The sequence below is a fragment of the Saimiri boliviensis genome, chromosome 6 (assembly GCF_048565385.1).
Source record: "Saimiri boliviensis isolate mSaiBol1 chromosome 6, mSaiBol1.pri, whole genome shotgun sequence".
NCBI classification, from domain to species: Eukaryota; Metazoa; Chordata; class Mammalia; order Primates; family Cebidae; genus Saimiri; species Saimiri boliviensis.
This window is the reverse complement of record NC_133454.1, coordinates 75,612,874-75,635,953: the sequence shown is the minus strand read 5'-3', so window position 1 is coordinate 75,635,953 and position 23,080 is coordinate 75,612,874. Positions and strand designations below refer to the sequence as shown.

At 34.9% G+C, this 23,080-nt stretch overlaps 2 protein-coding genes across 2 annotated transcripts; both read right to left on the bottom strand.

Annotated features, from left to right (window-relative positions):
- Positions 1-2,357: 2,357 nt before the first annotated feature.
- LOC101030799 (olfactory receptor 52N4) lies at positions 2,358-4,077 on the bottom strand. The gene is made up of 2 exons (XM_003923353.3): positions 4,016-4,077; positions 2,358-3,623 (listed from the first exon to the last, which is right to left on the bottom strand). The coding sequence occupies exon 2, from the start codon at positions 3,573-3,575 to the stop codon at positions 2,610-2,612; it is 966 nt and encodes a 321-aa protein (XP_003923402.1). The 5' UTR covers positions 3,576-3,623; positions 4,016-4,077; the 3' UTR covers positions 2,358-2,609.
- Positions 4,078-19,927: 15,850 nt separating this feature from the next.
- LOC101031118 (olfactory receptor 52P1) lies at positions 19,928-20,917 on the bottom strand. The gene has a single exon (XM_003923354.1). It carries the CDS (start codon positions 20,915-20,917, stop codon positions 19,928-19,930), a length of 990 nt encoding a protein of 329 aa, XP_003923403.1.
- Between the last annotated feature and the right edge of the window lie 2,163 nt (positions 20,918-23,080).

Sequence of the window (23,080 nt, the reverse complement as noted above, 5' to 3'; positions counted from 1 at the left end):
GGATTTTTATATACACTAGAAAAGAAAGAATATTGTCTATTATTGGTACATAAAACACAATTTGTTATCTTTTATTTACAAGTTTTACCGATTTTTCTATTATTTTCTATTGGTCAGAGTATCCAAAACTATCAAGTAATGCTTTTGTAATTGTGTGTATTTTCAATCTGAAAAATATAAAATCCATAAAATTTTACTTTCAGGAATTATACTGTTTAAACACAGAAGTATTTCATACTATCAACTTACTTGGTACTATGTGGTCATATTTCATATATTCAGTCCATAGAAAGTGGGTAAAAGATTGGTAACAAATGAATTTTGAGTCTAATAAACCTAAATTTAAATCTCAGTTTTACTTTTTACCATCACTATGAACAACCATTTACACTGCCTAATACATAATTTCTGAATTTGTAAAATGGAGATAATAATACCTTTCTTAAATAAGTATTGTGCAACTCTAACAAAGTATAACATTGTATATCAAGTGCAGGACCACAAAACCAATTTTGGTGCTCAATTAAAGTTATTCTTACATTGAAACTTTTTCAAAAGTATTTTTATACATATATTTATCTAATTATTAAAATTTACACTATATAGCATGTCTCCCCTTTATATGAAAGGTGTAGTATTTTTTTCTTGTATTTCCTTTCTCCTCTGAACCCTTTCCATTATTATTGACTTGTAAAGCTCAGTTTCTTGTGTTTTAACAATATTTCAAATATAATTCTACAAATGTATTTAGTATAATTATTGTATTAAAATTAATAATGTAACCACGTACTCCAGTTTTTTGAAATAGTTTACTTTTTCTCTCTCCTTTTATCTGTCCTCCTTTTTCCCATTTCCTACATAGCCATTTAGAAATGCAAATATAGCCTTTTACCTCCCCTTCACTAGACACTCCCCACAGGGCAAGTACCACTTCAGAGGAAATTTCACCCACCAGGCAGTTGCCTTGTCTGCCTAAGAAGATGCCAGCAGTCACCAGCTTGACAGTCCAGTAGATCAGGCACCAAGCTAACCCAGAGATCTGCCACCTGTTTGCTTCCCCTACCTGCAATGAGCTTGCCATTTATGTTAGGCCTCTCTTAGAACCACTCACTTTCTGCTCCAAAAGCATAGTGGTGTCCTTAGGCAGGAAGCCTATGTAAGAGAAACAGTTCTGTAAACAGTTCCTTTGGGGAATCATTAGATTCATAGCCAATAATTAAGACCATGATACTAAAGGAGAACAACTAGGAAGAGTATGCAGAAAATAAAGTTAGACAAAATATATGACATAAATGAAATATGTAGTTTCTCTGAAGTAAATAAAAATAATAGTGTTTCAAGATATTGGAAATATTAAATTGCAATCAAAATTCCTGAGAGTGTGACATGAGCAAAGAAGGAGGCCTATTTAATTTGTTAACATGGAAAGAGCATTGGTGAAGTTGACTGTAGAAATTTTAGATAAAAAATGGAATAAGAGAAAAACAAACTAGGAGAAGAATGATGTCAGACTGAAGAAGACAATATTGACAACCTTTGGCTTTAGAGTATACCAAATATTGAAATAGGGTGATACATGGAGGATAATTATATTTTAGTGGGTGCTGCTGTTTTGTCAGATTGTAAGATGCAAGATAGTCAAGAAGGATTCACTAAGTAAATAAATGCAATTTGATGACTATAGTTAACTAAATTTTAAGGAAATATGTGTCTTCTTGTCAGTTTTTCTTTTTTTTGACATAGAAAAATAGCAGTAAAAATTGAGTTTATGTTCTTTGGCTTGGCTTGTGAGATGTTAATATGAAAGTACTATCTTCTATAGTTTCTCAATTATTTTTTAATTTAGATAAATTTAAATATTAGAAATATAACTCAATTTTTCTTATTAGATTCACAATTCGAGATAAAATGAAACAAGTAGATTTTGATCCTCTTTCACAGAGATCTTAGAAGAAAATTATACAGTTTTTTTTTTGTTTTTTTTTTTGGTTACGAGATCTATCTCTCTTTTCAGATTCTATGCTTTTTTAAAACCCCCTTTAAAGAAAATAAAATATATAATTGTTCTGTTGTGAAATAATTATGTGACCTACTCAGCCTAACTACTTTAGTTAGATGCTTAGAGACTTAAAACTCATTATGTTAATGACTTCATGGGATACACTCTAGATTCTTTTTCAGGAAAACGTCATTGAAGAAACAGAGGTTTTTGATCATTATGAGAAATACATAGCTCATGTTTTCCAGATAAAAGTAGCAACTGGCTGTTAAGCTGAAAATAGTGATACTGAAAAGAGGACTCAGATCATCTCCTTCTACTTAGGTTTGTCTTTTCAAAAAAAAATGTACTCACTAGGTTTTGTTGAAGGAAATATGGTTTAATTATTAAACTGGTCCTTCACAGGAGTGAGAAGGTAACAAATACATAGAAATGTTGGTAGACATGCCAGTGATGTTGAGATTCCCAAGGTACTTACTGAGAATGCATCAGCCATCAAACTCCTTTTTTGTGTGTATGTAGTACTTCCAGAAAGATTTTATCAGCTCCTGCATAAGAGGCAAACGGAAGTAATTCTACCCTTTTCTTCTCACTCCTGCAAAGTGTTCATTCACATGCTGTAGGATTTGGTATCCTTAGAACCTGAAAGGATCCTTATGACACAGTCTCGTATCTGTTTGGTTTTCACCCCATAGACAATAGGGTTCATAGTGGGAGGTAGGAGCAGATAAATATTGGCTACAATGATGTGGCAAGAAGCGGGGATTGTGTGTTCCCCAAAGCGGTGGGAAAAGAAGGAAAAGAAAGCTGGACTATAGGAGAAAACAATGGCACAAATGTGGGCACTGCAGGTATTAAAGGCCTTCTGTCTAGCATCTGTTGAGGAGAGGCTGACCACTGCCCGCAGAATCATGGTATAGGAGGCTGTGATACACAGTATGTCAAAGCCCCCAATCAGGAGGGCAACCATCAAACCATAGATGGCGTTGACCTTGACATTACCACAGGACAATTTGGCTACAGACATGTGGTCACAGTAGGTATGGGGAAGTATATTGCCTCTGCAGTAGGGCAGGCGCTTGGTGAGGAAAGTAAAGGGAATAATGAGTAGCACCCCTCTCAGGAAGGTGGCAAGCCCAACCTTTGCGATGAGAGGATTGGTGAGGATGGTTGAATAGCGTAAGGGGTAGCAGATGGCCACATAGCGATCCAGGGCCATAAGCATAAGCACCCCAGACTCCATCCCTGTGAAGGTGTGGATGAAGAACATCTGGACAAGGCATTCATCAAATCCAATGTCCTTGAGATGAAACCAGAAGATGCAGAGGGCTTTAGGGATTGTACTAGAGCACATGACAATGTCAGTAAAGGAAAGCATGGCCAAGAAGTAGTACATGGGTTTGTGCAGGGCATCCTCATAGCGAATTAGGTAGAGGAGTCCACAGTTCCCTACCATAGCCACAACATACATAGAGCAGAATGGGAAGGAAATCCAGAGTTGTGTGTCCTCCAGTCCTGGGACTCCACTCAGAATAAACGAAGCTGGAATTAGGTCTGTTGTATTCAGTGTTAGCATGATAAATCTGGTAGGTTATGAAGTCGCTTAAATTTTGTGTGGGTTTTCCTAGAATAAAAAAAAAAAAAAGACAAGAGAAAATATAGGTTATGTTTACTCTCTCCCTCTCCTCCAACTTTAAAAAATTCCATAATGCATTTTCGTGGTCCAACAACCAAATTTCTGAATGCCAAGGAATAGATTGGTTTGTCTGTTTATTTTTATGGATTGATTAATTCCTTGATTAAATAAACTGTTCTTATTGGGAAGTCTAAGTTTTCATCACAGATGCAAGTCAAACATTAATTAATTTGTAAAAAGGCATATTCCCAGTCTCACAGATTTATAATCAAATATAATTCTAACTTTTCAATGGTATTTTTATGAGTGTATCTTACTTAACGACTACTATATACTTAACTCAATATAGATGTTATTTTAAAGTAGAGTGATTTGATTACCTCACTGATGATCCAAGAGATGAGATATAGACTTTTTAATTTTTATTCTTAATGAATGTCTGGTATTTATTCTGGGGTACTCAGACACTGTTCGAAGAATTTTGATATTTTAATTATTATTCAATGAAGCTTAGGGTCTCAAAAATTAGTAAATGTATTGGGTGTCTATAGTCAATAATAATTTAATTATTTATTTTTAAATAACTGAAAGAGTATAATTGGGTTGTCTGTAACACAAAGGATAAATGTTTGAGGTGATGGATACCCCTATTTACTTTAATCGTATTATTATTATCATTATTATTTTAAGACAGTGTCTTACTCTGTTGCCCAGGCTGGAGTGTAGTGGTGTAATCTTGGCTCACTGCAACCTTCACCTCCCAGGTTCAAACAATTCTTCTGTCTCAGCCTCCTGAGTAGCTGGGATACCAGGTGCATGCCACCATGCCTGGCTAATTTTTACATTTTTAGCAAAGACATGGTTTCACCATATTGGGCAGGTTTGGTCTCCAACTCCTGACCTCATTCACCTGTCTTGGTTTCCCTAAGTGCTGGCATTACAGGCGTGAGCCATTGTGCTCAGCCCTTTAATGGGATTATTGCACATTGTATGCTTCTATCAAAATATCTCAGACACTCATAAATATATACACCTACTATGTACCCACAAAAATTTAAAATTTAAAAAAGTCAATGAAGTTTTGATTCAGTATTTTCACTTTTCAAGATACCTTTCTTGTTCTTTATGTATGCAGTCAACACAAACTAGGAGATATCCAAATGCATACATACACAAAATATTTGAAGGACTTCAACAACATCATTAAGAAAAAGTTCAAAAGAGGGATAAAAGTGCCAACGAACATTTAAATAGGCACAAACTTTTATATTAATCAGAAAAATAAGTAAAATTTGTATCTGTCATGACAGAGCACTTTTTTTTGGTATGCAGTGACTTATCAAACTGGACACCTAAAATGAAAAGGACTAAAAATGCATTGGCAAAGATGTAGAATAACTGGAATTCTCATTTCTTATGGGAAAACATGTAAATTTGAACAACTGTTCATTGGATATCTCGTTATGATAAACATACACATGACCATCATTTACATTTCTAACACAACAGTGTACATGTATTTACTAGAATACATCAATTAGAATGCTTATTGCAACATAATTTGTAGAGTAGCCTAAAACTGAAAAAAAAAAACTAAATTTCCATCAACATCAAATGGGTAAATAAATTTTGGTACATTCCCACAATGATATACCATGTAACAATAAGAGTTAACAATCTATGACTATATGCTTAACATAGACTAATCTCACAATCTGTGTTAATTTTTTTAGAAAGATTTAAAATAGTAGGTAACATTTTGTGTTCTTTCAATAAAATACAAAAATGGATCAAATTATTCTGTGCTATTAGAAATAGAAAAATATTTTTACAAAGTGAGAGAGAGTGATAACTGACAGGCAGTATGTGGTAGAGGGTCCTGTGGGTTTCTGGTAATATTCTCTTACTTGATTTGGTTGTGAGGTATGCAAGATGCAGGTTTTAAAAATCAATCAACATGTAATTGGATTAATTGTAAAATTGCATATGTATGTTAGAATTTATAATAACAAAAATTAAATTACCAAGAAGATTAAGGGACGCTACCTCATTTTAAGTGCTCGATACCCATATTTGTATTTTCTTCTCAGGCTTGCAGCCATTTTGGCAGTGCTTAAAAAATTAACACCTTAGGAATCACTAGTGTCTCCAAATGAGCTCTCTTTTGTGCCCCATCAGAGGAGGTATTCATCTTGCCCCCCCATTAATCAAATAAACTCTCTTACGATTATTGTCTGATAGAAGATACAGTTTCACATAAAAATTCTGCAAAATTGAGTAACACCAGGAGTACAGACCAGATGTCTCAAAAGGCAACTTATTTTGAAAATAGTAGAGAAACACAGCTTAAACTTGTTAATAGGCATACTCCTCAAAGATGTGTCCTTGAGTCATTACAAAATGGGGAGGGATATCATGGGGAGAAATGCCAGATACAAGTGATGGGGAGGAAGGCAGCAAACCACATTGCCATGTATGTACCTATGCAACAATCTTGCATGTTCTTCACATGTACCACCAAACCTAAAATGCAATTAAATACATATATATAATAAAAATAATAATAAATAAAAATGTTAGAGTTATATGAGGTGTCATAGGAGCACCCGTGTGTCTAACCTAGCTTCAGGAGATGCTCCTAGAGAAGAGGACAGATGCTCCCAGACCTGGAGCATGATTAGAATTCTGACAGGTCAAAGTGGTAGGAATAGTCTTCTCTTCTGTTGCTGTTTGTTATTTCCTACTCATATCACACTGACATTCTCAGCTTTGTGATAGTCAGGCCTCTATTTTTTTGATGCTCCCTTTACCCACTCCCCTCAAATGTAGCTAATCCCTACATATTCTGCAAGCAAAACAATCATCAGGAGATCTCAAATGTCCTTTAAACATGATAGTGACCCATCCTTTAAATTATTTTAAGACAATGTAGCTTACCAACAGTCACGATTAGGGGTAAGAAATTGGTTTGTTTAAATAATTATTCTCTTTAATTATATTTACCTCATGATATTATGAAAATCAATTTATACTTAGGAATTCTCCAAAATTCAGTGAAATCACTGATGTAAGGACAGTGTCTGGTAAATCATCCTCAGAGCTGAGCAAAACAAATCTCTTAGATACTCAATAAATGTCAATTTTAAAACAAATAAATAAATGAATAATTGAAGAAGTGAATGAATCACCAGACACACTTTATTTTGAGAATTAATAAATTATCATCTAAATATTATTAGATTGGTGCGAACATAATGGCGGTTTTTACCGTTAAAAGTAATGGCAAAGCCACAATTACTTTTGCACCAACCTAATATTATTTAGAAAATGTAAAATAAACCACTAGAAGGAAAAAAAGAAAGTTTTACTTAAGATTACTGGATAAGAGAAATAAAATAAGAAATCTCTCTCATGAAGTAGAAAAACAAAGAGAATGCAAAGTGGGAAGAAAAAAATCAGATGACAAAGGCAGAACAAATATATTTATTTTGGAGATAAAAATAATTTAAACATCCCATCAAGTTGAAATAATGCCAATTAATTTTTTAAAATTACATATACAGTATAATACTTCATCAGAATGAAAACTATACACAGAGGTTTAAAATATATACAAACTTAGCTTTTTTTAGGTAAACAGTACACCTGCTTAGAGATGATATATTAACAGTATAAAAAAGAATTCAAAGCAAAAACACTCAAGCCAAGATCACTTTGAGAAGGTAAAACGCTTAACATTGTGTAGGTGTAATTAATGGTAATTGTACCAAATTATTGTTTTTCTAGGTTCGATAAGGTTTTTCTATAACACAAATAAGGAAAAACACTTAAATTCATATTCTCACTTTGTTAATTATGAAGGACAACGTTAATATGAGGACTTCTCAAAGTTACACTTATATTACATAGCAGCTTGTAAACTAATTTTTAATTTTCTAATTAAGGAAAGTGGATGATTCAAAAACTGAAATTTTAGCTCTGGAATTTTAAGAATTGTGTTATTTTTTTTGAAAAATAGCATAAAAGATAGTTTTTCAATACATGAAATGTTTTTCCTTGAAAGCAAAAATTACAAGGTTCTGTCATTCAGACAGAATTTATAAACTATGAATCTATATTTTATATTTGTAGTCACCATTTTATTTTTCAGATTTCTTACACATCCCTCACTTTTCAGATGTTTTACAATATATTATTAAGCAAAAATAACTAACAATGACAGTTGTGATAATTCATTTATAAAACTACATTTTCAATAATTTATAAAAATTTAGTATTAACTATTCATTAGGGTCACGATTCTTTTCTCCCTCCATCTCACTTTAATATGTTGAACGGTATCTTAAATGTGATGCTCAATACTTGTTTTAGGCTATACATTGCTTTGTAAATTGCAGTTCAGGATGCACTTTTGCAGCTTCTCCTGGAGTTAAAGTGACTATTTCAAGTAATGGAAAATACTATTTTTAATGTCTTCATGACTTACGTGCAGAAAGAACAATTACCTGTGTGGAGAAAAATATACTTGTAGATCTATATTGAACCTGCACATATCCAAGTATGTATTCATGGTTCTACTGCGTATAAACCAAGTATCCATGCGTTAGAAGTAGGTAGAGAAATTAGGGGAAGCATAAATATTTACTAAATGGAAAATAGAATATCTTTTCTTCTGAGATTACATGCACATATTTATCTAAATACTAGTTAAATATTTTATTAATATTTCCTATATTTTGTTGTTTTAGGCATAACTTTAGACAGTAAAACCAGCTTTATGCTTACACAGGAATTTAGACGCCATCTTCCACACACTTGCAAAGCTCTCCAAGAACTACATAGCTATCTAAGTATTATTAATAACTATAAACATGTGCAGTTTTCTTTCTAAAACAAATTTAAAATAGTTCCTACACATCAACGTTTAATTTCTTCTGCAAAGAAATTTGACTTCACCATGCTCTGGTGTGGTAAGAATAATTGGACTGATAATATTAATACATGTTACCTTCTATTTAACCTCATTCTTAAACTCTGCAGGCAACATTTTTTTCTTTAATACAACCCTCTCCAATCTAGTAAACCCACCTTCTCATATGAGTGTTGCTTGTCCCATGTAGATCAGATTTTGCTACTGCAAACATATGAAACAAAAGTTATGTCTCAGTCTTTCCAGGAAATAACCAAAGAAAATTAATACTATGATTTGGAGGAAGAAAAGGGGAGCAGGTAAAAAGCAAGAGTAATGGGTAGTTCTCATTTCTTCTTCTCGTGGAAATAATCCACACTTGACTTCCACCGCTAGTGAAAAAGCATTCCTATTTAAATAGAGAAATACACAGATAATAATCATCATAGTTTACACTAAATTTTAATGCTTGATTTTGGAAAATAAACTAAAATACAAAATTTAACCAGGTCTGGTGGCAGGTGCCTGCAATTCCAACTACTTGGGAGGCTGAGACAGGAGAATTGCTTAAACCTGGTAGGTGGAGGTTGCAGTAAGCTGAGATCATGCACTGCACTCCAGCCTGGGTGACTTTGTCTCAAAGACAGAGTGAGACTTTGTCTCAAAAAGAAACCTAAGCCTCACATAACACTTCTTCTTTCCAACTATGTGAATGGAATCAATGACTGAGCTGGAAAAAATGATAAACAAGTGAGATATACCCAAAGCCTCTCTTCACTTTATCTTAATGCCTATGGAAAATAAATCTTATCACTATCCCCTGTTTTTTTTTTTTTTTGGTATTTTTAATACCTTCATTTCTGAATAGCAAAACAGTGATCTGTAAATAAACTACTCCAGGTGTTAAGAATCTTGGTCAAGAAAAGAATCATAATCCTAGAATTAATATACATGCACAGCCACCAGCCTATAAATTCCTTTATGTCTGAACTATTGAACTGAGCCTTAAAGAGAAACATGTGTTATGTGTCCCAAGGGGATATTTCAGAATATCAGAAACACAGGTGCTGGAGTGAGAATCAAGTTAACCTCTATGGGAAGAGAAGAAAGAACAAAAACTTTCCATTCTTAGTGTCCAAATAATGATACATATATAAGCAAATAATCCCATACATGTGTGTTTGTGTGTTAGAGTGTGTTTATGAGTTGGTGAGAGATTAAAAATGAACACAGGTTATTTTAATAAAGACTGGGATTTAATACTTACTGAAAATTAATGTTTTCTTCTTTTCCACTACCCTGTGGGAAAGATATAGAAAGCACAGAAGTAGAGAATGTTTTGTTCGTTCATAAACTGATAGATTGAAAAAATTTTGTTTGTATTAATGAATCATTTTATTTCTTTCAATTTAAGTTTATTTAGAACTTTCTGCTTTCCAAAGCAGGCTGGGAACTATGTGCACATGACCCCTGGTTCAAAAGTTTATTTTCTCAATGAAATTTTTGATTTTCAAGTGAAAGAAATGAATTATGAATATTTTGGTGTTCTAAAATGTAATCAAAACTTTAAACTTATTACATTTATATATTAAATTAGGAAAACATTTGAGGAATATACAAACCTTGAAATAATCATCATTATTATATAATAATTTAAAATAATTATTATTGCTAAAAAATAACTGATTATAATTTATATCCATTTTACAAAGATAAAAGTAATAACAACACATGCTGAGTAACTTGAAAAAACATAAAGGTGTCTATAAGGAAATTAAAAAGCATCCATAGTTCTAAAACTTAAAGTTATGATATAGATTTATCTTAATTAAAATGATATATATATATTGCTATGCATTAACCATATATGTTTTAACAAAAATCATGTTGCATTATAAAATAAATATTGCTATTTTAATTTGACATTATATAATTAATCCATTTCAAAACAGAATTACTGTAGAAAAATTCATGTTAGATGTGTATAATTTATGTAAGACAGCTTGATCTTATGAATGTAGATCCTTTCAAAACAAATGCTATGATAAATGAATGTGGGTATAAAATTTCCATGACATTTCTTACCTTTTTTTTCAAAATAGATTTTTGTTGCATGTTAGGGTCCTCATTTATTTATAACAATAGTTATGTGCCAAGTTGATGAAATACTGTCGTCTAATTGTATTTAACTATGCTACCTTAGTAAGTACACTGTATTTTAAAATTTTACGTTACTGGTTTTAAGGCATTGTATGGTACTTACTTGAAGCATTTTTCTTCATTTTTCTTTACAGAACTTGTTGATGGTATTGAGTAATCTCATTAACAAGAATAAAATCTGGATTCGTTTAATGTTTCACATGTGATTGAGAAGAATAAATATTGTCTACAACTGGTGTGTAGGCTCAGTATATATTCATAAGAAATACCCAATTTATTAGGCTTACTGATTTTTTTGTATTCCTTTCTAAATTGACATATAAGTTATAGACGTTTTTCATGTACAACACAATGTTTTGAAATATAAAATTATATATATATAAATATATAAATACACTCGCATTGTGGAAAAGCTAAATCAAACTAATTAACATATATGTTAACTCAGTTGTCATTGAAACTGAGTTAACTTGAAATCTTCCTTATTGTCCAAGAATAAACTACATTTCTTTCTTTATATATATATATATATATATATATATATATATATATACATATATATAAAAATAATTGCATTTTAGGTTTTGGGGTACATGTGAAAAACATGCAGGATCGTTGCATAGGTACATACATGGCAATGTGGTTTGCTGCCTTCCTCCCCATCACCTATATCTGGCATTTCTACCCATGTTATCCCTCCCCAACTCCCCATCCCTCACTGTCCCTCCCCTAGTTCCTCCCGACAGACCTCAGTGTGTGATGCTCCCCTCACTGTGTCCATGTGTTCTCATTGTTCAACACCTGCCTATGACTGAGAACATGTGGTGTTTGATTTTCTGTTCTTGTGTCAGAATAGACTACATTTCTATTACTTATAGATATGATGCTGTACAAAAAATTTCTTGGATTTATTCTTTTTATATAACTACATTTTCATTTTATTTTATTTTATTCATTTTTTTAGAGAGGAGGTCTCTCCATGCTACAAAGTCTGGTTGGCCTTGAACTCCTGGTCACAATCAATTCCTTCCCCTCCAAATCCCAAATAGCTGGAACTAATTTTGTAACCTTTGCCCAGTGTATTTCCAACCCACTCTCTCACCATGAACTCAGCCTCCCCGCTAGCTGGTATTACAGGCTTGTATCACCATGCCCCTCTATTTTTTTTTTTTTTTTTTTGCTTTTGTTTTTTGGTATTTTTATTAGAGACAGGTTTCACCATGTTGGCCAGGCTGGTCTCCAACTCCTAGCTTCAAGTGATCTTCCCACCTTGGCTTCCCAAAGTGCTGGCATCATAGGCATGAGCCACCATGCCCAGCCTATCTTACATTTTCTTTATCCAGTCATCCATTGACGGACATTTAATTTGATTCCATATCTTTGCTATTGTGAATAGTGCTGAGATAATCATACAAATGCAGATATGTTTTTTATGTAATAATTTATTTTCCTTATTACTATGTATAATTACAGAATTATACATCAAATGGAATTGCATCAAATGGTGGTTCCAATTTTATTCATTTGAAAAATCTCCATACTGTTTTCCATAAAGGTTTACTAATTTACATTCCCACCAACAGCATATAAGTTTTTTCCATGACAAAATCTGTCGTTTATACATATTTTAACCATAGGCATTCTGACTGGTATAAGATGATATCTTATTGTGGTTTTAATTTGCATTTCTCAGATGATAATCAGTTCTCAGTATTTTTTCATATGTTTTTTGGCCACCTGTACGTTTTCTTTTGAAAAGCATCTGTTTGTGTCCTTTGCACTTTTGAATGGGGTTATTAGCGTTCTTGTTGAGTTGCTTGAGTTCCTTGTAGATGATGGATATTATTCCTTTGTTGAATGCATACCTTGCAAATTTTTTTCTGTCATTCTGTAGGCTGTCTGCTTACTCTGTTGATTGTTTCTTTTGCTTTGCAGAAGCTTTTTAGTTCAATTATGTCTCATTCATGTATTTTTATTTTTGTTGCATTTGCTCTCAACAACTTACTCATAAATTAAATTTGGATGCTTCTTGTTTATTTCTTTTCCCTGATTGCTCAGAGAGACTTTCCAACATTATGTTGAATGGAAGTGGTGAACATGAGTGTCTTTGGCTTGTTACAGTTGCTAGGAGAAATTATTTCAACTTTTCCCCATTCAGTGTGATGTGGACTGTTGGTTTGATGCATATGGCTTTTACTATTTTTGAAGTAAGTTCCCTCAGTGCCTAATTTGTTAAGAGTTTTTATCATGAAGAGATGATGGATTTTGTCAAAAGCTTTTTTGACATATGTTAAAATGATCATTTGGTTTTTTTTTAAATTGTGTTATGCCCATATCCTAGGCCTCAGGAGCATATGGGCATGCATTTGATAAACCACCTTCGCATTTGTTGAACTACATTTGCACCACTGGAATAAGACCCACATGATTGTGGTGTATTATCTTTTTAATGTCCTGTTGAATTTGGTTTGCTAGTATTCCGCCATAGATTTTTGTGTCTGATCTCATCAGGAATATTGGCCTGTCATTTTCTTTTTTGTTGCATCCTTACCAGCCTTTGGTATCAGGGTGAAACAGGCATCATAGAACAAGTTAAGGAGGATTGCCTCCTGTTCAATTTTTTGAAACAGTGCCAGTAGGGTTATTACAAAATCTTCTTCATATGTCTGGTAGAATTTGGTTGTGAATGTCTGATCCTAGACATATTTTGTTAGAAGATTCAATGGCACCACTTGTTGTCTTGTTGTTGGTCTGATCAGTATTTCTAATATTTCTTGACTGAATCTTAGGTTAAGCAGAATTTATCCATTTTTTCTAGGTTTGCTAGTTTGTACCTGCAGAAATATTCATTATAGTCATTAATAATCTTTCATATTTCTGTGGCATCATTTATCATGTCACTTTTATTGATTTTTGACTGTGTGTGTTCAAAGTTTCTCTTTCCCTTGGTTCATCTTGCTATCATCACTTAGGTTATTTAGATACTTAATTATGTTAATAATCTCTGTGTCTTTCAATGTGATTTTTTTTTAAATTGCATTTTAGGTTTTGGGGTACATGTGAAGAACATGCAAGATTGTTGCATAGGTACACACATGGCAGTGTGGTTTGCTACCTTCCTTCCCCTCACCTGTATCTGTCATTTCTCCCCATGTTATCTCTTCCCACCTCCCCACCCCCTGTCCCACCCCCATTTCCCCCCAACGGACCCCAGTGTGTAGTACTCCCCTCCCTGTGTCCATGTGTTCTCATTGTTCAACACCCTGCTATGAGTGAGAACATGCAGTGTTTGATTTTCTGCTCTTGTGTCAGTTTGCTGAGAATGATGGTTTCCAGGTTCATCCATGTCCCTACAAAGGACATGAACTCATCGTTTTTGATGGCTGCGTAGTAGTCCATGGTGTATATGTACCACATTTTCCCTGTACAGTCTATCATCGATGGGCATTTGGGTCAGTTCCAGGTCTTTGCTATTGTAAACAGTGCTGCAATGAACATTTGTGTGCATGTGTCCTTATAGTAGAATGATTTATAATCCTTTGGATATATACCCAGTAATGGGATTGCTGGGTCAAATGGGATTTCTATTTTTAGGCTATTGAGGAATCGCCACACTGTCTTCCACAATGGTTGAATTAATTTACATTCCCACCAACAGTGTAAAAGTGTTCCTATTTCTCCACATCCTCTCCAGCATCTGTTGTCTCCAGATTTTTTAATGATCGCCATTCTAACTGGTGTGAGATGGTATCTCAATGTGGTTTTGATTTACATTTCTCTAATGACCAGTGATGATGAACATTTTTTCATATGTTTGTTGTCCTCCTTTATGTCTTCTTTTGTAAAGTGTCTGTTCATATCCTTTGCCCATTTTTGAATGGGATAACTTACTTTTAAAAGAAATGAGTTGATGTTGAAGATGAATCCTGAAGCACAGACCATCCACATCAATTTTCAAGGAAGAATTTCATCTTGTTTGTACCCTGATTGAAGAGGACCTATGATTAACAGCAGAGGTGAAAGTGGACTTTTCTGCTAAGACACAGGCATAGTTAACCTGCCATTGTTTCCCAGCTTGCTTTTCCATAGTAACTGGCAGTCACAAACACTGATGTGAAGCCTAAGACTTGTCTTTGAGATATTTTTCAGATTTTGCCTGCAAATGGACCAACTGATGCTAACTGGACCAGTGGCCCATGACCCCAACCGTATTAGTCTATTCTCATGCTACTAATAAAGACATACCTGAGACTGGGCAATTTATAAAGAAAAGAGACTTAATTGACTCACAGTTCCACATGACTTGGGAGGCCTCATAATCATGGCAGAAGGTGAGTGAGGAGCAGAGTCACAGCTTACATGGCAGCAGGCAAGAGAATGGACATGTGCAGGGGAACTGCCCTTTTACAAAACGATCAGATCTCATGAGACTTATTCACTATCACTAAAACAGCATGGGGAAACCCAGACCTCACAATTCAATTACCCCCAACTGGGTCCCTCCTGTGACACATGGGAATTATGGGAGCTACAATTGAAGATGAGATTGGGGTAGGGAGACACCGCCAAACAGTATCATCACCAATCAAGGAAATGACTTGACTGTTCTTGTGAGTCCCCTACTTCCCAGGAACTGACTGAAGGCATGAAGATCAGTTTTAACACTCCTATGATTTCATCCCCAACTGATAAGAAGCACGCATTCTGTAACTCCCTGCCCACCAACCATCCTTAAAATCCCTAGTCTCTGAATTCTTGGAGAGGCAGCTTTGAAAAATATCTCCTGTCCTCCTGGCTAGATTACCTTGCAATAATTAAACTCTTCTTTTACTGCAACACAGTTTTTTTCTCAGTGTTTGGCTCTAACTAGGCAGTTGGTAGGGACTCTCTGGAAAAGCTCCACCTGAGAGTTCTTCTTTACCATGACAATGTTTCTGTTTATTCCTCTTATAAAACAAGGACAATTTTGCTACAGTTTTGATGAGAAATCATTAGGTATCTACCTTATTGTCATGATTTGTTGCCTTCTAATTTACTTTAGTTTCCTAATCATAAAAAATTTGTAAAGGACATCATTTTTCTTCAATTAATAATGGAAAAAAAGACTACATTAACATTGACATGGTTAGGTTTTCGGAACACTCAGTTCTTTAGAATAGACTAAATGGTTGGTATTATTCTTATAACAGTGATTTGAACTTGATGAAGCTCATGTTGATAAATAGTTTTTTATTTTCTAATTACATTTTTCACAAACTTGTAAAAGTTCTCTTATATTTTATATTTCCTGATGCTGTTATAAAGAATATTCTATTTTTTCTAATCATTTGCTTTTTGAATAGAAATACAATTGATTTTAAAATGTAGGCTTCACTGTTACCTTGCTAAATTCATTTATTGTTTCTAATAGTTTCTTGGCATTTTCTATATAATTATGTTATATGCAAAAAATGTTTTTAGTTTCTTTTGAAAGATTTATACCTTTGTTTTTTATGGCCTATTACACTGGCTATAAAATCCAGTATAACGTCAAATAGAAAGTGGTGAAAGTGAATCTTTTTTTTGAGATGGAGTCTCGCTCTGTCACCCAGGTTGGAGTTCAGTGGCGCCATCTCAGCTCAGTTCAATCTCTGCTTCCTGCGTTCAAGCGATTCTCCGGCCTCAGCCTCCTGAGTAGCTGGGATGGCAGGCGCGTGCCACTACAAGACCCAACTAATTTTGTTTGTATTTTTAGTAGAGACAGGGTTTCACCGCATTAGCCAGGATGGTCTTGATTTCTTGATTTCATGATCCGCCTGCCTCAGCCTCCCAAAGAGCTGGGATTACAGGCATGAGCCACTGCACCTGGCTGAAAGTGAATCTTTAAGCCCGTTCATGGAAAGGGTTCAGCATATTATCAATAGGAATAATGTCAGGTGTAGGATATATTAGATGCCTTGTTGGTACAAGGTTGTGGAAGAACTCTTTTTGTAACTACAGTTTGTAACTGTAACTCCAAAAAATTTTTGGAATGTTTTCTGGAGGTGTTTACTTGTTTGATGTAATCAGCAATGGTTGTTGAATTTTATCAACTTTCTACCTTTATTGAAATTATCATTTTAAATTATTCTCATTCAGTTACTGTGGTGAATTTACATTGGTTAATTTTTAAAGTTGAAATCAACCTCATATTCCTAGAATAAAACCTACAAGATCATTAGATATTTTCATCTTTACATGTTGCTATAACTAATTTTTAAATATTTTATTGAGAATATTTGCTTCTATTTTTATAATACATTATCTCACTTTATTTCAATGTAATTATAAGAATTATGTATTCATAATATGTTCATCTCACAAAATGAGATAAGAAGGGTTCTCTATTTTTCTGAGAGAGATTGATAAGGTTTATAGTACTAATTTCTTAATCTTTGATAGAGCTCACCAACAAAGTCATTAGAAAATTTTTTATTATGCCTTCAATTTCATCTATTTTTAAGTATCTTTTGAAATTTATTTTTCTTCTTTCATTGATTATTGTAGGTTGTCTCTGGCATATCTGAAAATATTGTACTACTAAAAAGTTTGCTAATGTGGTAGGATTTTGAATCTGTATAGGATTTATCATTCAGCCTCTGGAGTGCAGGCATCTGAGTAAAACCTACAACTTTCTTGCCATTCTTTCTCTGTTTGATTTGATTACCATAGTACTTGGATAAGGGTGATATGCTATGGGGTGCCCAATCAGTTCAGACCTCTTGGTATTATTATAATAGAGAAGAGAGTCTATGCAGTGCTAAGAAATGACTATAAATGTGTACTGTCATCCATGCTAATGAATGCAAATACTTCCTAAACCTCCTTTTTGACAGATATAAAAAATAAATTCACCAGATCAAGTCTGCATACTAAGTACCTGAGACCATATTAATCTGATAAAGCAGAGATAATACATCTGGACTAGCAACTGCAATTTACTCTAATCTTCAAGTTCAATATGATTTTCGTAAGGGCCAGTCTGGTGAAGTGAAGTTCCACATGTGTATACATTTGATATTTAAGGAAGTTATTAACTCCTGCCTTTATCTCCACAACATGATATTGTATTTTATTTAATATATTGGCTAGTAAGGGAGAGGGGGAATTCCAGAGGCTTCCATTTGTTTTTCTTTGGGGCAAAGATGCCAGTAAATTCAAACAGGTTATAAACTGAAGAAATACAAGAAGTGACTGAGGGTCTGGGCTTTCAAGGGCATATTATAAGAAGCTTTCTTGAGAAGAAAATGAAATTAGTAATAAGTAAATATAGCAAGAAAGGAGGAAATAACAGGGAGGAAATAATGGCTATACACATTAAAAGATTATATGAGTATTAGAATTGGAGCTAGTTTACTCCTAGTCATTTCATTTTTTATGGAATTGAAACTAATGTAATATTACAAACATGAGTGGCAGGAGGTATATAAGGGGTTGATCATGATAAAAACTTATTATTGAAAACCATAAAAGCTAAACACATACACATCTAGCATTGAGATTTAAGTTAAAGAGAGAAGTTATGAACAAGCAGTGCTTATAGTAAGCACTTAACAATATATCACTTAACAATATACCTTAGAAACGTTCTACAAAGTATAGAAACCCATGACACAGTATAAGATTCTTACAGAGTTGGGGTTGTAGGGTTTTGTGCCAGAAAGATTGTCAATTTGGAGAACACAAAAATAATTTAGTTGATAAACTGTATTGTTTAGAATTGTATATAATTCTTTTTTAGTATAATTTATTTATTTTACTTTAGGTGCATACTATATCTGGCATTGTATATAATTCTTAAAAATCTATTAAGAATATCTCAATTTGAGGATTAGAATAAAAAAAATTAGAACCAGTGACAGCCCATATACTAGTACTCTCCCTATAAAAAGTGATGATTATTTTTTCTTTGAAAAATAGACAGTGTTCAGCCTACTTTATTGAATTTCATTATTTGCACACTGTTTATCCAAACATATTTGAAGTATCCCAATAAAGCAATTATATTCCTGACAGAGACTGAGAGCTTTGAAGAGCTGGACATTGGCTTTCAACCTCAGGACTGATACTTGCCAAGGATGGGAGTGTCTGTGAATGTCCACAAGGTAGCTTTATATTCCCTCTACCTAACAGGGTAGGATGGCATGCTGAACAGTTGACAAGCAAAAAACGTGTACCATTAGTGAACTCAAAATTGAAAGTGCTAATTTGTCAAGAGAATGTGTTTGATAAATTGTCTGAAGCTATTTGGTGGGATGGACAGGGCTGGAGAGTGGACAGAAAGCTCAGTATGTATAGTAACTGGTTTCATACATAATGAATAATAGATGAATTCATACATAATGAATAATTTAATTGTTAAGAATTCCCATTCTGAGTGGTTTGGGTAAGTGACCATTTCTTACAGGTTCAAGGGATAAGTCAATGACTTCTGAAAGGTCCTCCCATTGCGTGTATGTATGTATAAGAATATTTGGAAACTGCTTGTGAGGGATGATATCCAAGGTCATTCAGACTTAGGCTGGTTCTCAAGAGGCTGGAGACAGAAGTGTATCTGTGAGTTAGATAGAAGATGTCTAGAAATGAAGCGTTATTCCTAACCTCTCTTGTGCCCTCATTCATAGAAGCCCTATTGTTTTATACTAAAGGATGCCAGTTTTCAAGCACCTGTTCTGCCACTAAGTAATATTGTGGATATTGGTGGATCTTTTTTCTCCTCTTGGTTTGAAGCTCTAGTGGAGAAATACAGGGTTTATGCAAAAGCACAATAAAACTTTGGCAGCTCTAACTTCTTTAACTGTGACTATATTGTCTTGTCTTCTGATGCTTTCAGCTGGTAAGATAGCTGCTGTATCATAAGGCACAAAATTAGAAATCCATGCCTAGAATATTGGGAAAGTGTCAGGAAGTGAGAAGAGATCCTATGGCTATGCAGGGACTCTTCTAAACTGCAGCAGGGTAGAAACCCACCAGAACATAGTGGGTTGTTTTCAATATCTGCATGCTACCCAGGTTCCAAGAATCTTCCCTGAAACGAAAGAAAGAATGCCCTTCTCTGTGATTCATCATTCTTGGAAATGATCTAGAAGGTTCTGCAGAAGACATTATCCCCCTCTTAAAAGCTCTTTCTGGTCTCACGTACTGAGGATTCTTTATCTTGAAAAGTTTCTTTTATTTTGGATTAAGTCTCTTCTATACTCCAGGGTCACTCAGATGCCTTGATGCTGCTTCCCTGCCCACTTTGAAACACTCTGACAACTCTTTCACGGATCTCTTTGGTCTTAACTCCATATACCACAGGATTAAGAGCAGGTGGGAAAAGCAGATAAACATTTGCCAAAAGAATGTGAATATGGAGTGGAATGTGATGGCCAAAGCGGTGTGCAAAAAAGGAGAAGAGGGCTGGTGTGTAAGAGATGAGGATGACACAGACATGGGAACCACAGGTCCCTAGGGCCTTGGACCGAGCTTCATGGGATGAGAGGCGACAAACAGCTTGTGCAATGAGGGAATAGGAAAGACCAATGCAGAACAAGTCTACCCCAATGACCAACAGTGCAGCTGTCAGCCCATACACACGGTTAGGTCTGGTGTCTCCACAGGCCAGCTTCACCACAGCCATGTGCTCACAGTATGTGTGTGGGATCACATGGCTTTGGCAAAAGTTTAAACGTCCAATGAGAAAAGGACATGGGAGCATGAGCAGGGACCCTCGTGCCACAGCTACCACCCCTATGAGGGCAATGATGGTGTCAGTGAGGATTGTGGCATAGTGGAGTGGGTGGCAGATGGCCACGTAACGATCAAAGGCCATGGCCAGCAGCACAGTGGACTCCATCATGCAGAAGGCATGAATGAAGAACATCTGTGCCAGGCAGGCAGAGGCAGATATATGTCCGGCTCCACACCAGAGGATGGCCAGTAGCTTGGGAATGGTGGAGACGGAAGCAGCCAAATCTATGGTTGAGAGCATGCACAGAAAAAGGTACACAGGCTTGTGCAAGACTGGTTCAGTGGCAACAACAACTAGAATAGCTATGTTTCCCACAATTGTGGCTGTGCCTAAGCAGCACACAGGGAGTGAGAGCCACAGGTGAAATTGTTCCAGACCTGGGATGCCCAGGAGGAAGAAGACAGAAGGGTCGACGTCAGTGTGATTAGGAGATTCCATGTTGTGCCCAAAAGTATGGGGCATTCTCTATGGTCAGAAACCTCCACATAGTATCACATTACCTGGAGGAACAAGATAGAAGAGACATAGGAATGAGACTACAGTAACACCTACTAGCTATATCACGTTTAGAAAGCTTCATCTAAAATAGCAATACTAATCATGTCTATTCCCCACAGACAAGAGAATTATAAGGGAAAATATTTCCAAAGATTTCCAAAGACCTTTGAATATATATAATGATATATAATGCTTATTAAATACAATGAATGTGAGAAAGGGCTCAAATAAGCCTTTAGACAAACTAGAATTTTCTTCTAGCAAAGGCTATAGGAATATACCTGAATACATACTCTCTCTCTCTCTCTCTCTCTCTCTCTCTCTCTCTCTCTCTTTTATGGAGTATAAGAAGAGATTAGGTGTGACTATCTGTTTAGTGACACAAACAACAAACACAGTTCACCGGGTAATCTTGGACATTTTTTTTCCTTGTCCTTTAAGTTGGAATAGGTTCTAATTTGGGACCCTGTGCTTGGTAATTATTTTTGAACTTAATATTACTCTAGTTTTTTCCAGTCCTTTTACTAAGCTATGAATATATTTTCACATTTCACATATATCTGCTCAATCTTCATCTGAAATTTCATAAGATACTTCAGCTATCCTTTCCCCAAAATGTGGATGGTAACTCTTTTGGATTTCATTCTATTTCTGAAACTGAAAATTCCAAGCTTTTTCAGCCCACTTCTTGGTCAATCCTTTATTCACATTCCATCTGCAGTACCTGGTGATTTCTAAGAAAGAGCATAGTCAAATCCCTCTCAATGTTACCATTCCACAATAGCAAGAAGTGATTTTACAAGAGTACTTTGACTTTACCTGGCAGTGATTACTAATGTCTTTTTATGGAAAAACCAAAAAAAAAGTATGCTATTCTCTAACTTATCTGACCTTTCCAGTACCCCAGCCCCTACGGAGAAGCAATCCACAGCAAGTGGCACTTAAACTACAAGGAATTATGCAGAGTATGTATGTGGGTTCATGGTGATGGGAATAAACAGAGGAGCAATCATTGGGATAAAAGTTGAGAAATCATTTTAGCTAAAGGTTTTCAAGATGGATATGAGAACTTCACTGCCTGGAAGTTTATATCCATGTGTCCAACCACAAATATTTAACATTTGTCTCACATATAACTCACCTTATTTTTAAAGCTGGAGATGCTGTGATGATCAATACAAAGAAGCCAGGAAATGTGGGGAGTTAGAATATAGTTATCAAACAAGAATCAACTCTTTGCCATATCTTTCTCTCTCTGGGTGTGTACATGTTAGGTGGGAGGAATGTTAAACTCTTCTGTTTCTTAACAGATCAGCTACTCTGCATAGTTAGTCACTGAGAACATAAATTTGAAGAGGCCTCTCCATTTTTTAACCACACAGATGTTCCCATTTTGGAATGTAAATGGATTTAAAAGATTAAACCACAGCAGAAAGCCCAAGTATGTTGGTGAACAAGATCAACTATTGTTTTTTTCTTTTCAGAGACTTAGGAACTAACTGAAGAAGAGGAGCTCGGTGACGGTGTTAATCTGATCACAGCTCAGAGTCAGTGAATGCTACAAGTTCCAGGAAATAGAGGGATAAACTCCTCAAAATGGGGGTGTGCATGATGGGTCTTGTATACACTGCTCTGTGAACTTATTCCTAGAAAGGCAGAGGCAGCAAAGATATAAGGTTCCAATCAATTTCAGCTAGAGGCTTATCTTTGCCAAAGAGAAATACTTTAAGGGGAAACTCAGGATGTGATCAGATGTGTGACCGTTACTGCTACAGTTTGCACTGTCCAGATCTTCACCTAATATTTAGGTAAGAATGTATGCCAGATCACATGACTGCCTTCATGTATTCTTTGAAGAGGCAGGCTATTTCAGAGGTATAAAATCTTTGGGATTTTAAAGCAGCAAAGCGTAGTGGTTAAAATAAATGTAGGCATTGGAACCCACGAAACTGAGAACCAATCTTTGTGTTAACCCTGTATTGTCAGTGTTGCTTTGAATGAGTCAATTTTCCTCTAGAACCTTACAGTTTTCTAATAAGCAAAAAGGAAATAACACTTTACAAGCTGGTGAGAATTTAAGTAAAGGTACCTACTACAATGTGTGGCCAACAGAAGGTGCTGAACAAG

What these genes read in the sequence shown, in the direction of transcription:
- LOC101030799 (XM_003923353.3), bottom strand. Translation starts at nt 3,575, where the DNA reads ATGCTAACACTGAATACAACAGACCTAATTCCAGCTTCGTTTATTCTG.
- LOC101031118 (XM_003923354.1), bottom strand. Translation starts at nt 20,917, where the DNA reads ATGCCCCATACTTTTGGGCACAACATGGAATCTCCTAATCACACTGAC.